Raw genomic sequence first — 15,557 nt, forward strand, 5'->3', positions numbered from 1 at the left:
GGGATAGAGCTGGAATTCTAAAACCTCTGAAAAGAAGGGGCTAATGGTAAAAGCTGCAGCTGATTTTATGCACCAGGAATGAAATGTTATAACATATCTATCATTCACATGTGGGTTCGTGTAATTTATCTTCAATTAGAATTATCATCTATTCAGCAGCTGTAGCCCAAGAACTGCTGATACACCATGGATGAGAAAACATTCGCGGGTCTCTCGACTCTGGCCTTTCTTAAGGTAAATGATGATCACATAAAACAGACCCCTCGTTCTGTAAAATGATCTTGGCTTATGTGGACACCATACTGCATCTACATCCACAATATCACTTCATTTCCTTTCACAGACTGGAGAGGGTCTATAGCAACTCTTCATCTTAACTAGTTCTTCGAGTCAGTCCCAAATTCACGCTAAAACCATTATACAACTTTTTAATCCAGGATTTACCTTTGAAAGAAGTATTTAAAGAACCCAGACACTTCAAATATCTGAACCCCAGACATACAAAAATTTCAAAGCAACCCTTTACAATAGTTGTAATTAAGTACTTCTCTCAACAGTGGACTTCCAAAGTTGGCAATAAAATATTCTAAGTTACCAGTGGGAGTCACAGCAATCTGAGCTCATGTTTAACACAGTTTACAGTACCAAACCAATGGAGAAAAACACAATCCAGAAAGAAAAGTGGCATTCTCTACTGTAGTGTTTTCAAAAATACATTCAATGGGACGTCAGTAAGCATTTAATTTTAAAAACACGTTCCATCTTTAGACAAGGATATATTCAAACTCAAATAGAAGGGATTCTTAGAGCCTTTAATATGCCAATAGGCAGGTTTGCAAAGTTCCCAACTTGCTCATGGAACCTTTCATACCCTTGAGCATCTCTTAGGAATAAATGCTCCACAGAGCAAGTCTTAAGAAACACAGTTTTGAAACTTCGGTGCATTCAGGAGCTTCACTAATTCCTTAGGCTATCAGTCTTAAAATTAACACCAAAAATAACAGTTATAGCCAGTAAGTCTAGGATTTCAGATTCAGAAAGGAAGCATAGGGGCAATGGGTAGGGAATACACCTGTTCATCATACTCCATCATTTTCACCTCCCCAGCAAAAATATGTTCAGAATCCCCATGTTAACCACTCTTGATGATGGCTGTACAAAACACCTGAACAAGCTAACCAAGATTTCTTGAGGCAAAAACATTGAAATAAAGTTTTCACTTTCTCAAATGGAAAAATGCACACATGTTGTATTAACAATTCATAATTATATACTCAGAAGAGGTAACCTCAGTTATCAGTTAAGAATCTGCATACTGTGTAGTTCATTAACATTGACAGAGCTACTTTATATTAAGTTACTAGTTAAGTAAAGTTGCAATGGAAACTTCTGTTTACTTAGGAGTTCTCTTACTTTGGTGGTGGTTTACTCGCGAAGTCATGTCCAACTCTTGCAACCCCATGGACTATAGCCTGCCAGGCTTCTCTGTCCATGGGATTCTCCAGGCAAGAATATTGGAGTGAGTTGCCATTTCCTTCTCCAAGGGATCTTTCCCTTCCAGGAATCGAATCTGGGTCTCCTGCATTGCAGGCAGATTCTTTACCGACTGAGCTATGAGAGAATTTAGAGCAGTGTTTCTCAACCACAGCTCTAGTGAGATTTGGGGCTAGATAAATCTTTGGTTTGGGAAGTTGTCTTGCCCACTGTAGGATGCTGAACAGCATGCCTGGCCTCCACTAACTGGATATCAATAGTATTCTGCTAGTTTTGACAATCAAAAAGATCCCCAGATGTTTCTTAGATATAAGCAAATCATCCTGAAGTTGAGATCCATTTCTATTGAGTGAAAATTAAAGCTTATACCTTGACTCTGCTTTCCTAGGAAATATCCATTTTATAGGCATACCATGACTTACACACATCGACAAACATCTAGTAAATAGTAGCATTAGTGATCTTCCTAAATTCTGTGTGGTCAGAAACTAAGTAATTTGTGAATGACAGAAAATGGTCAGAGGAACGCAGTCGACACATTTCAAAGAGAATCAGAGGTCATGTGTAGTTTTACTATCAACATATTAGTAAGAATTATCTGAATCATAATGCTTAATTGGTAAATGTTTAACAATTAGAAAAATGTTAATTGTATATTATGACCTGTTGAGGATGGTAATGATTGAAGCAGTCTAAAAACAACAAATCTAACAATCATCAATGGCTAGCTCAGACTGTATTCTATTCCTTGACCAAATATTCTCCATGAAATTCTCAATTCAAAAATCTTACGTTTTGTCTTTAAACTGTTAGCTTATACTGTAGCTTCCTCACTTCTTTCAAATTATCAAAAAGAAACCCTTCACATGTCATCAAGAAGAATCCTGGCATGTGTCAAGACGTACAGTATCTAGTTTTAAAGCCATTTCTTCTATATCCACATCTTCAGTTTTGTCATTATTGTCAACTCCAGATACATCACTCTCTTTATTTTGTTCCTTTCTGACTGTCTTTAAACACTTGTCAAGTCTCTTTATGAACAAGTCCACATCCTGTGTCTTCATTCCAATGGCTGACGCAGCATTGAGGTAAGCACAAGGGTAATTATTTGTATGTGACATAAAGCCTCTGAAAGTGTAGCCACTCACAGTCTGCATAGACCCAAGAGGAACAACCCTGAAAGGGAAAAGATTTACCAATTTAATATGTCTGGTGATGTTAACAGAGTATCACTCATAAACAAAAGAAAGCTGTGTTACTAAGCCTTACACCCACTTACTAAGAAGTTTAAAAACAGCCATAGATCGTAGCCTATGAAAATAGACTGTCAGCCTTAAAATAAAATTATACGATACAGTGCACTTCACACAGAAAGGTACTATCTAATGCTTGCCATTAACTTATCATCAAGCTCTAGAAATCAAAAACACCTTCACATCTTCAAAAAAGTAGAAAGAAAATTATTTTCGTTTTTGTACCAAATATGGAAATCTGACACTTCACATATACACACTTAACTGGAATATTTAAGTTTGTAAATCAAACCACTTTGATTAACTGCCACGTATCGCCTTAAGTAATCAATAGACTAAAATTACACCTATCTGATCATATTATGCATGGAAGGTTTTAGAGCAAGGCTCCAGAAGAAATCGCATAACTGCTTACAGTGGATTGATGGTCAGCAACTAGCAATATTCAGCAAGGCACATGCATTTTTAAAGCTTGATTTCACTGGCATACTTGATATAAGCAGATTTCTAATGTACTTTTTTTTAAAAGCAGCCAATTAAGATCAACCTAAACATAAAGACAAATAGTGGCAACACTAAAAAGCAAGGCCAAGAAAACCATTTTATAAGTGTCAAAACTATGCTGCATACAGATAGAGCTCATCAAGTTAAAAAGGTGAAGTAATTTAAGATTTTTTCCTTTTAAAAAGTTGTTCTTTGATGTGAAATCTCTGACCTCTGGTAGTCAGAGAGAAATTCTTTAATAGAAGCATGTAAAGAAGAGTACTTAGAGCAAGCTACTTCAAGTCATCTTTCTCTGACCTCATCAAATATAAAATGAAATTCATCTTAAGCTATAAAAGCAAAAAAGACATTTTTCAAAGGCAAGACAAGAATTCATAGCTGTTTTCTGTTTAATAAATGGACTTTTCCTTAAAAACATTTTCATTTAAGAATGAAGCTAACTTATTTCTAACACCATAATGTGAAGATTATCTAACAAAGGAAAATAAATACAAAAATTTGTACAGAGGGTAATGAAGTTTGTTTTTGTGTATATGTTAAACAAGACTCATATCCCTTTGTGACTACTTCACATGCTACAGGTGGATGCATAACAGCCTCACAGATTCTCTACCTCATCACTATTTCCTCCATGATGAATCCTCAGGTATAGCTCACCGTATACTTGAGGGACTTACTGGTAAGGAAACATACTTCATTAACTTTATAACACAAAATAAAACCAATCCCCTTTTGAACACACTTACCTGGCTCCAGAAACCTGTCTTGTAAAAAGCATGGAGCCAAGCTGAGTGACAGCTTTGCTACAGTGTTTATCTAGGGTTTTAAGTGTCATAGCTGAAAGAGAAAACAGTATTCCAGTGAGCCTTGGTTCACCAGCACAAAACCACTCAAGAAACAAATAATCATGAAGACATTACTTTTTTAAATTGTGTTAATAAACATAAAGCATAAAATTTACCATCTTGCCCAATTTTTAAGTATATGCTGCTGCTGCTGCTGCTGCTGCTGCTGCTAAGTCGCTTCAGTCGTGTCCAACTCTGTGCGACCCCATAGACGGCAGCCCACCAGGCTCCCCCGTCCCTGGGATTCTCCAGGCAAGAACACTGGAGTGGGTTGCCATTTCCTTCTCCAATGCATGAGAGTGAAAAGTGAAAGTGAAGTCGCTCAGTCATGCCCGACTCTTAGCGACCCCATGGACTGCAGCCCACCAGGCTCCTCCGTCCATGGGATTCTCCAGGCAAGAGTACTGGAGTGGGGTGCCATTGCCTTCTCCGTATACTTCAGTAGTATTAAATACCTCAAACACTGTTATACAACCATCACACCATTCATCTCCATAACTCTTTTTCTCTTAAAAACTGACACTCTATACCCATTAAACTGTAATTCTCCATTCTCCCCGACCCTAGCAACCGGCATTACATGTTCTATCGTGATTTTGAGTACTCTAAGTGCCGCACACAGGTGGAATCATATGGCATTTGTCTTTTGCAACTGGCTTATTTCATGGAGATAGCACTTTTTATGCACTGTCTCATGGCACCATTTCACGTTAATGCACTTAATAAATTATAGTTAAGGATTTTCTTCCATATCAAAGAAAAATATTTTAAAACAAGCTAACATACTCAGAAAAGAATTTCCATACAACCCTTCCCAAGAGTGAATATTCCAATTAAATTCAGGTAACAATGACATGAATCGTATGACTTACCATACTAGATACTTCACAGTTATTATCTCAACCACTTTTAACTTTGTAAGTGAGGGATCATTATTTCTACTTATAGACAGGGAAAGGAAAGTTAGAGGCTACTACATGGCAGAACTGAAATTCAGATCACACCATATCACCTTCTATACCATCTACCTAGATTTTAAACCAACAGAGAAGACTGACCGGGGTGAGTTATTATCTATCAGTGGCCAAATGGTTTTCCAAGGAAGTTCATTCCTGGAAAAGGCTTCAACTACAAATTATTAATTTCCTTACTTTCCTCAGATATACATAAATATGAACCATATTATACTATATATATTCACAAATTGAAAGAGGTAATGATGAAGCTTAAATGTTAGTGAAATACATAGAAGTCAACATCCATATTACCCCTTCAGTAGCTCCTGTACTACAATGCCAATGTTAAATTATCATAAACACTGATATCTCTAACATAGGCACACTAAGGAAAACTAACAATAATAGCATTAAAAATTATAAGAGCAACTTTAATATCCAATGTTATGGTGTTTTTTTAACTGGTAGAAATTTTTAAATAGTTACATAGATTCATTATTATTGACCAAATTATTCTGGTAAGAAGCAAGAGATCAAAGTATTTTTTCCATATATTCATTGTAACATAATACAGATTTGAATTCTTTCAGCACATAGGTTTTACCTTTGAAATACATTCAAGTATTTAAAAAGGCTAACTAAATTTTTTAAATTTACAAATTAGTACTGTAATGAAATTAGAAACATCACTGTAACAAGGAAGAATCCATACTCTTTTGAGAAATACCAGCTTCCCACTGGAAATGGTTCAGAAGTACTAATGTTTTAAAATAGAAAAAAAATTACCTAAAGATATGGGATTGTGAGGTGTATGCAACAGTCTTTCATTGTAGGCTTCTGACAGCTTCTTTAGTTGGTTGGACAAATAGGAAAACATTTCCTGCAACAACAAAATGTTACATTTACAGAAAATCAAATAAACACTCACTGCAACTTGCCAGATTGAGTAAAACAAATCTGACTGGTGTATAGTCTATGCTGTAAATTAACTCATCCATGAGCCCTAGGAACAATTCTCTCCTTTGCCACAATATAGTGAGATTCAGAGCTGCCAGATGATCTGAAACCATAGGATTTAAAGGTAAAGAACCGGAACATTTCCTGCTCAGGTGCTACCACATATCTATCAGAAATCCATCCTCTTTTCAGAACTCCAGGGCTACCACTCTAGTCCAAGCAGCCATCAACCTCTCCCCTGGATCACAGCAATAGATTCTAAATGACTTCTCTGCCTACTTTCCCGCCTTTCTACAATCTGTTCTTCAGACTGAGGCCAGAGTGGTCTTTCAAAAATATAAATCATATCATGTTCCTCCCAACTTCCTCCTGTAAGTATTTAAAAAAACAAAAAACAAAAACTCTTCATCTATAAGGCCCTGCATGATCCAGCTGAGCCAAAATGCCCAACTCAGCAACAACCATTCCCTCCACTTACTACGTGCCAGCCACATCAGCCTCCTTTTCTGATCCCTGGACACGTCATAACCTTTGCGCCTGCTCCTCCAGGACTAGGAAGGCTCTTCTCCCAGATCATTCCATGAGTGGTCCCTTTTGTCACAATCTAAGGAGACCTTCCTTTATCTCTTCCCTATTAAAGTAACTGTTGACCCTGCCTACCTCCAACTCCTAATCTCCCTCCAACACCACTGTCTATTTTGGTTCCTTCACTATACTTACACAGTCTGAAGTTATCTCTTTTATGTGCTCAAATAAATATTGCCTATGACTACGCACTAGAATGGAAAAACTCCTTGAAAGCTGGGACTCCTTACCTTCTTCACCACTGTTTTCCCAACATCAAGAAAAATATGCCAAGATTTTAGTATGTAAGTGAATTGGGAAGAGACAGTTTAAAAATTAATTTCCTTTAAATATTATAAACTTAAAATTAACAACTACCTTTTAACTCAATTAAAAAAATATAGCAGCTAACAACTAAAAACTGTACTCTTGATCCTACTCTGAAAAGTATATCTAGTAGTAAAAAATAAAAATACATATTATTTTACAAGTACAAAATTTCATGTGCACAGGCACATTTGAGAATTTAATGAAGCTACAAATAAATATTAAGTTGGCAACTGTTTGACCTAAAATTGTTTTTTCTTCTCCTAGTAAGGACTTTAAAAAGTGTTGAAATGAATATCTGCCCCAGTAAGTCTGCAGCTGAACAAACCCATTTGCAATGACCTCCTCCAGCCACAGTCAAGACATATAAATTCTAATGATGTACTAAAGAGCCAAGGGCCAACAGAGTGCCTAAGTGGAGACAGGAGGAAATCGTACTTGAACTTCAAAGACCACGTAAGCGGCTTCAGTTTTCTCTAAGGTAAGGATTGGTGAGTCTGAGCCCACACTGTGACCCAGAGTAGCTTTTTCCTGTCTAAAGCACGTAGCAGATGACTAACTCTGTCTTTTGTTAGGTAAGGATTAAAAGAAGAGGAAAATTCCTACCAGGTTTATGAATTATGAATGAGTCTCCTTAAGACCACAAGCATTTTTATCCTTGTCAACACAGTATATTTTATATTCTGACCTAAAAAAACTTTAATAGTCATTCTTAAATTTTTAGGATCTTTTAATATCAATTCTCAGCATGCCAGAATTATGAAATCTTAGGTCACTAAAATATACTGATTCTTTTTATATTAAAAAAGTTAACACCCACATTTGTCATACCAAATGAAGTTATAAGTAAACATATTGTTATATTTAATAAGTTTTTCTCTTCTGTCATTAAAAAAAAGTATATGGAAATACTTTAGGAGACATATGTTATCACCATTTGCAGTAACAGAAAAGAGAGTAGGCATCTTTTCTTAGACATATAAAGATTTCCTGGCCCTTCCGTCTTAAATTAATATTCTGATGTTCACTTCACTAGGTGAAATTATGAGAAAATCAAATGAAATTTAAAAATCAAGAGTTTTTCCTACAACTGGAATAATTCATAATCTTTTAGTACCATGCCAGTGTTAATGAAGAGCAAAAGTCCTGGGTTTCATTTATGTATTTCCCTCTACTATAAAGTAACTAGGTCACTAACATAATGCTCAGTGTTGGGAATTCCCCTGGAGGTCCAGTGGTTAGGACTTGGTGCTTTCACTGCCAATGGTCTGGGTTCAATCCCTGGCTGGGGAACTAAGATCCCACAGGCCAAAAACATTAAAAATAAAATTTTGAAAATGTCCAGTGTTGTTTAAAAAAGAAAAAAAAAAGAGTCATATATTTTAATTTAGATGTTAACTGCTGATTCTTCATAATATTATATATTAAAGTCTGAATGGGCATCTAATTCTCTCTTACTCTCAAATTCATTAACCTCCCATAAGCAGAAACAAACCTGAGAGCCAGGAAATGCCTTTTACAGACTCCCACATTCTCCCCTCTAACACTAATAACAAAAAACTTATTTCAATTGCGAGGGCCAAATTTAAAATATTATTCTCTCTAGTATGACTGCCACAGTAACCACCAATGTGGTCACACTTGTAGTATAAAAGGTACCTGAAAAGAGTAGTTAGTTTCTCCTTAATTTGTACTTAGCTATTTCTTTAAAAAAAGAGAGAGGAAATGGTTTCTTAATAACACCCTTAGAGGGTGCTTTTAAATTCACTAATGCATACATGGCTATTAAAAAACAGATTTTTCCAGTGTTCAATTTCTAATATCTTAACAAATTAATTCTAACCAGTTCTATCAATCACTTGCTAATACCACTAGAATGGTAGCTAATATTAGAATAAAAATCTTCAGACTATAAGTGTAATGCTAAAGTAAATAAATCACATATTACTAGTATGGGAGTAACTAAACAAAAAAGAATACATTTGTGACTCAAGTTCACATCCATCTTCAAATGTTTTTAGTATCTCTAGTCTGTATAAAGGTTTATGACAAGCAAAGCAGCTTAAAATATCTTAAAGCACAATGTACTGAGTCCTATAGTATTTCACATATTAGGGTCCTAAATGCTCTCCTATTAATATCACTACACTTTAAAAGTATCATTTAAGAGACTGTACCACTATTTCCTACACTAATCCTTAGCTAAGCAGTTTTTTATCTGATATATTAAAGGTATTTCAAAACCTGCACTATTTTTTTCCTACAGTTAAATCTATAACTGACATTTATTATAAAATACTCCTGTAAAGGGAGAAATTTATAAGCACTCCAAACAAATGTATATAGAAAGATCTTACTTAAAAGAAATGAAATATTATTGATTTTCTATGTCTTTTGTGCTGTATTTAACTTAATTTTAAAAGATTCTTCACCAGAGATAAGCTGAACCGTACACCTGAATGCTAATGTCAGCTACATTTCTAGAATAAAAATACAGGACTTTACACCATAACTCAAGATGTTAATGGAAGAGAAGTTGAATTACATTAAGCATTATCTTTCATATAGCCTTTTGCAAACTGATTTGCAGTTGTGAAGCCCAACATCTAGCTTATCTGTTCCCACAACCTAAGATGTACATAATTCACTGAATTTTAAAGAAAAGGGTCTTAGGTAACCACGTCTTTTGAAATAACTGTTTCATGTTACAAGATGAAAGAGAACTTCACATATCATTACAATATGCCCCGTAAGGTGGGTAATAAATGAAAAAGGAAACATAACAAGTAGTCTGGTATTTCAATGATAACATGTAAGGATGGACAGACAATGGACTGGAGGTACATATCCACTCACACAGATGTTCCTAAGTGAAGACAAACACACTCAATGTGGGATGCTGCTACTATGACTATGACCAGGCCACAGCATCCAGACACACTCCATGCAGCACAGGCTAAAGCTTTCAAACTTTTCTACTGATGCTTCATATCCAGGCCTAAAATCTGACACTTTTGTTGGGATTCAACTACTCTACCTTTAGGGCTACAAAGTTTGTTTGAGTTGTTTGTCTAACGTTCTCCAAGTTTCAGCAAACAAATTCCAGTCACGGAAGCAGCCATTTTGTCATTCCTTTTCTGTAGATATTCTCTTCTCCAAATCAGCAGATATTTGCAACAATGAACGATTACCTGCCTGTACTGTTCAGCAGAGCACTCGTTTAAAAAGTAAAGCTAAGCAGAATAATGGTCTTCTCTGGAACCAAATCTGAAGCAGGGATGAACATCTAAGACTGATCATTCTTTTGCATAGAGCAACTCAAAGAAATAGTTTCTGCAGTTTTCATCCCTTTTCTTAAAGGCCTCTTCAGTTAAACTTCCTGGTCACTTCTCTCAGTGAAGCAGACATGTTGATCAGGAAGGGGCTAAGGGCAAAGAGGTTCAATTCACACACACACAGTTCCACTCTCTTAGATCCTTTCACTCTTCAAAAAAGAAGGCTTGAGAAGGAACGGCTTCAAGCTGAGTTCTTGTCTGCTTTTACTGTGAAAAAGATAAAGCCTTTTTGGAAGAGATATAGCTAGATGAAATAACCTCTAAAAATATCATTGTGGTGAATAAGGGCACAGAATTAAAAAAAATCCCAAGTTTTCTTTTAACACTCCTTTTTTAGTACGCAATAACACCATTAATATAAAAAGGATCTCTCAGTGATGGTATAAAAATAGCTCTGGCTGGAGCAAAATAGCTATGCCTCAGCTTCTCCAGAGCTGAACCAATAAACTATCACGATTAAATTTTCACAGTTCAAAAGCAAGTCCATTTAAACAAAAGAGGGCTTTACTTCTGCAACAAATCCAATAAAAAAACAATATTTATGCTACATACATGCAATTATGGTTTATGGAGGACATCCACATTTTTCAAGAAAAAGACTTTCCTGTTGAATGAAGTTGTTAAAAAGCAAACTTTTATTCTCTTACAATGACAACGTTCTCAAATGAGCATTTTTATACTCTGAAGATTACTACTATAGATAGTCTCTGTTCTAAGTAAATTCAATACAAAGAATTTTAAATAAAATCAATGAATACATTAGAGCTTTTGGGATTATACACACCTCCATTAGATAAGAAAAGGGGTCATGAGATTACTATTTTTATGGTTCAGATGCCTTGCACAGAGCAGGCAAACACTTCCACAACAGTTGATGGGTGACTGGAAGCAGGTGGGAAGAGTGGGAAGACAGAAGGTGCAGAGGCTTCAGTATCACACAGACTTGGCTTTCAACAGCAGTTCTGGCACTTACATGTGATTCTGGGTAAGTATGTAACTTCTCCTAACCTCAATTGCATCTGTAAAATGGGGATAATATCTACCTCATAAACTTGCTCTGAGTGCCACAGGCACTGCATGAAATAATGAATACAGTGAACCTAGCAGAGTCCTAGACATACAACAGACATTCGTAAAAATATGTTTCCCACCCACCTACTCTTCTCTTAGCCGAACAGTTTTCAGACTAAAATAATTAACATTAGCTAGCAGGACTCATCGGAGAAGGCAATGGCAACCCACTCCAGTGTTCTTGCCTGGCAAATCCCATGGACAGAGGAGCCTGGTGGGCTGCCGTCTCTGGGGTCGCACAGAGTCGGACACGACTGAAGCGACTTAGCAGCAGTAGCAGCAGCAGCAGGACTCATACAGACACATGCTAATATATTGAAGCCGTAATCCTGTTCTTTTCCTGTCCCTGTTCCTTCCACTCTACGTTATCTAAATAAAGAAAAATAACAAAGTTCTGGATGCTACAAAGCGAGGGATCTCTTGACACCTAAAGTGGACTATTTCCCCACAAAATATTTACCCGGTGGTTAATAAAGGACAAAGTCCCAGTGAAATCAGAGCTGGGCTGCCTACTGGATCCATTTACCAGCTGAGCTACACATTACTACAAGTCCGTCTCAAAGCAGGTGGACTTTCACTCATGTTAAGCAAAACGTACATGTGCATGGGACCTTGGTATCATCTAAAAGTAACTTAAAATTTTAAAGTCAAACTCTAAATGTCAAAAGTAAGAAGTATGGCATAAAAGAAATTCCCAGACTGCATAAAGATGCCAGAACATCCCTAAGATCAACAATTTCAAAATTCTTAGGGGTAAGAAAAGTCCTTTTGGAAGAAGAGTATCTGCTAGGAGGAAGCCCTGTTCAAGCACAGCAAATGCTACATACAACAGGTAATCACCATTTTAAGTCATTCCTTTTTCACGAGTTTTCAACTATATCCCTATAGAGAAATGTCTCTATAAGAATATCTAAGTCATATGAGATGTCAGCACTAACGTGTTATTTGTTTTCTGCCTAATTTTATAGAAAGATACTTATTCTGTGTAAAACAAGACTGAAGAGTGGACTTATGTGTTCCCAAATGTCCTTTCACTTTTCACTTTCATAAACACTACAACACTATGACATTGCAGGTTTCTGTTCCAAGCTTCCATTATACATACAAATGATTTGTGGGCCCCAAAATAATGGATTTTAAGCTTGGGTGTGCATCAGATTTATCAGGGAAGTCTGTTAAAAATCCAGTGACTAGGGACTTCCCTGGTGGTCCAGTGGTTAAGACCCTGCACTTACACGGCAGGGGAAATCTACATACCAAATAAGTAATTACAAGTCTGATGAGAGTTAGAACAAGCAATATTTCTCTACTGAAAATCCTATAATGGCTATTTTACTCAGAATACAAGGCAAAGACCTTACATGGCCTAGAAGCATACGTGACCAGCACCGTCCCCATTACCATCCTGACCTCAACTCTCACAACTCTCCTTAATCTCTTTGCCCTAACCACACTGCCCTCTTCTCTGCTTCTCAAATGCACTGTTCAGTTCAGTCGCTCAGTCGTTTCCGACTCTTTGCAACCTCCTGGACTGCAGCATGCCAGGTCTCCCTGTCCATCACCAACTTCCAGAGTTTACTCAAACTCATGTCCATTGAGTCGGTGATGCCATCCAACCATCTCATCCTCTGTCGTCCCCTTCTCCTTCCACCTTCAATCTTTCCCAGCATCAGGGTCTTTTCAAATGAGTCGGGTCTTCACATCAGGTGGCCACAGTATGGGAGTTTCACCTTCAACATCAGTCCTTCCAATGACTATTCAGGACTGATCTCCTTTAGGATGGAGCTCCTTGCAGTCCAAGGGACTCTCAAGAGTCTTCTCCAACACCACAGTTCAAAAGCATCAGTTCAATGACTCAGCCTTCTTTATGGCCCAACTCTCACATCCATACATGACCACTGGAAAAACCATAGCTTTGACTAGACGGACCTTTGTTGGCAAAGTAATATCTCTGCTTTTTAAAATGCTGTCTAGGTTGGTCATAACTTTTCTTCCAAGGAGCAAGCATCTTTTAATTTCATGTCTGCAATCACCATCTGCAGTGATTTTGGAGCCCCCCAAATAAAGTCTGACACTGTTTCCACTGTTTCCCCATCTATTTCCCATGAAGTGATGGGACCGGATGCCATGATCTTAGTTTTCTGAACGTTGAGATTTAAGTCAACTTTTTCACTCTCCTCTTTCACTTCCATCAAGAGGCTCTTCAGTTCTTCACTTTCTGCCATAAGGGTGCTGCCATCTGCATATATGAGGTTATTGACATTTCTCCCGGCAATCTTGACTCCAGCTTGTGCTTCATCCAGCCCAGCATTTCTCATGATGTACTCTGCCTATAAATTAAACAAGCAGGGTGACAATATACACCCTTGACGTACTCCTTTTCCTATTTGGAACCAGTCTGTTGGTCCATGTCCAGTTCTAACTGTTGCTTCCTGACCTGCATATAGGTTTCTCAAGAGGCAGGTCAGGTGGTCTGGTATTCCCATCTCTTGAAGAATTGTCCACAGTTGATTGTGATCCACACAGTCAAAGGCTTTGGCATAGTCAATAAAGCAGAAACAGATGTTTTTCTGGAACTCTCTTGCTTTTTCCATGATCCAGCGTATGTTGGCAATTTGATCTCTGGTTCCTCTGCCTTTTCTAAAACCGGCTTGAACATCTGGAAGTTCACGGTTCTCGTACTGTTGAAGCCTGGCTTGGAGAATTTTGAGCATTTCTTTAGTAGCATGTGAGATGAGTGCAACTGTGCATTAGTTTGAGCATTCTTTGGCATTGCCTTTCTTTGGGATTAGAATGGAAATGGACCTTTTTCATTCCTGGGGCCATTTCTGAGTTTTCCAAATTTGCTGGCATATTGAGTGTAGCACTTTCACAGCATTATCTTTTAGGACTGAAACAGGTCAACTGGAATTCCATCACCTCCACTAGCTTTGTTCGTAGTGATGCTTCCTAAGACCCATTTGACTTCACATTCCAGGATGTCTGGCTCTAGGTGAGTGATCACACCATCATGATTACCTGGGTCATGAAGATCTTTTTTATATAGCTCTTCTGTGTATTATTGCCACCTCTTCTTAATATCTTCTGCTTCTTTTAGTCCATACTATTTCTGTCCTTTATTGAGCCCATCTTTGGATGAAATGTCCCCTTGGTATCTTGAATTTTCTTGAAGAGATCTCTAGTCTTTTGCATTTTATTGTTTTCCTCTATTTCTTTGCACTGATCGCTAAGGAAAGCTTTCTTATCTCTCCTTGCTATTCTTTGGAACTCTGCATTCAAATGAGTATATCTTTGCTTTTTTCCTTTGCCTTTCACTTCTCTTCTTTTCACAGCTATTTGTAAGGCCTCCTCAGAGAGCCATTTTGCTTTCTTGCATTTCTATTTCTTGGGGATGGTCTTGAACAGTGTCTCCTACACAATGTCATGAACCTCTGTCCATAGTTCATCAGGCACTCTATCAGATTTAGTCCCTTAAATCTGTCTCTCACTTCTACTGCATAATCATAAGGGATTTGATTTAGGTCATACCTGAATGGTCTAGTGGTTTTCCCTACTTTCTTCAATTTAAGTCTGAATTTGGCAACAAGGAGCTCATGACCTGAGCCACAGTCAGCTCCCAGTCTTCTGCCCTAATTTCAGGTACTGGTTTTTTGCCTGAAATACTCTTCTCCATCATACACTTCAGGGAGTATACTCCCTCAAACTTCTTCAAGTCAGCTCAGAAGTCAGGTTCTCAATGAGGCTTGCACTAACCACTGTATTTTAAAAATCAGTTCTCACCATCTCCCCTGTCACCTCAACCCTAACCCCGCTTATTTTACTCTGTTCTTTTCCACAGTGCTTTCACCTGTATAATTTATGTATTAAACAAACTTTATAATTTATATTTTATGTTATTTGTTTATTGCTGGTATCCTTCATACAAAATGTAAGCTCCACAAGAGCAGGTATCTTTTGTCTATCTTACTGGTTACTATATCAATATTATAGGCTTGACACATAATATATGCTCAACAGATACTTAGTAAATTAGTTACTCAGCGAAACTTATCCTACAATCAAAGTTCTCCACTATTTATTTCTATTTCATAGAAACCCTGGTCCATACTTTAGACCATGCTGTTTTAAATGCGCTTGTCACTGTTCAGATTGGGGGAGGGGGTCGGTCAAGACGGCTTAACAGGGGTGGAAATGGATATGAGACACCATGAAATTGAAGAGATCATCTTAAAATTTTCAAACTTAAAAAAT

The 15,557-nt window shown here is 37.2% G+C and overlaps 1 protein-coding gene across 1 annotated transcript in view; it reads right to left on the reverse strand.

Moving 5' to 3' along the window:
* Positions 1-2,366: 2,366 nt before the first annotated feature.
* The window catches only part of SEPSECS (Sep (O-phosphoserine) tRNA:Sec (selenocysteine) tRNA synthase), a 34,240-nt gene continuing 21,049 nt past the window's right edge, over positions 2,367-15,557 (reverse strand). The window contains exons 9-11 of the mRNA XM_052642218.1: positions 5,839-5,932; positions 3,998-4,088; positions 2,367-2,670 (exon numbers count right to left, since the gene is read on the reverse strand). Of these exons, the coding sequence (XP_052498178.1) occupies positions 2,367-2,670; positions 3,998-4,088; positions 5,839-5,932 (489 nt within the window). The remainder of the gene's footprint in view (positions 2,671-3,997; positions 4,089-5,838; positions 5,933-15,557) is intronic.

The sequence above is a fragment of the Budorcas taxicolor genome, chromosome 6, assembly GCF_023091745.1.
Source record: "Budorcas taxicolor isolate Tak-1 chromosome 6, Takin1.1, whole genome shotgun sequence".
Classification (NCBI taxonomy): domain Eukaryota; kingdom Metazoa; phylum Chordata; class Mammalia; order Artiodactyla; family Bovidae; genus Budorcas; species Budorcas taxicolor.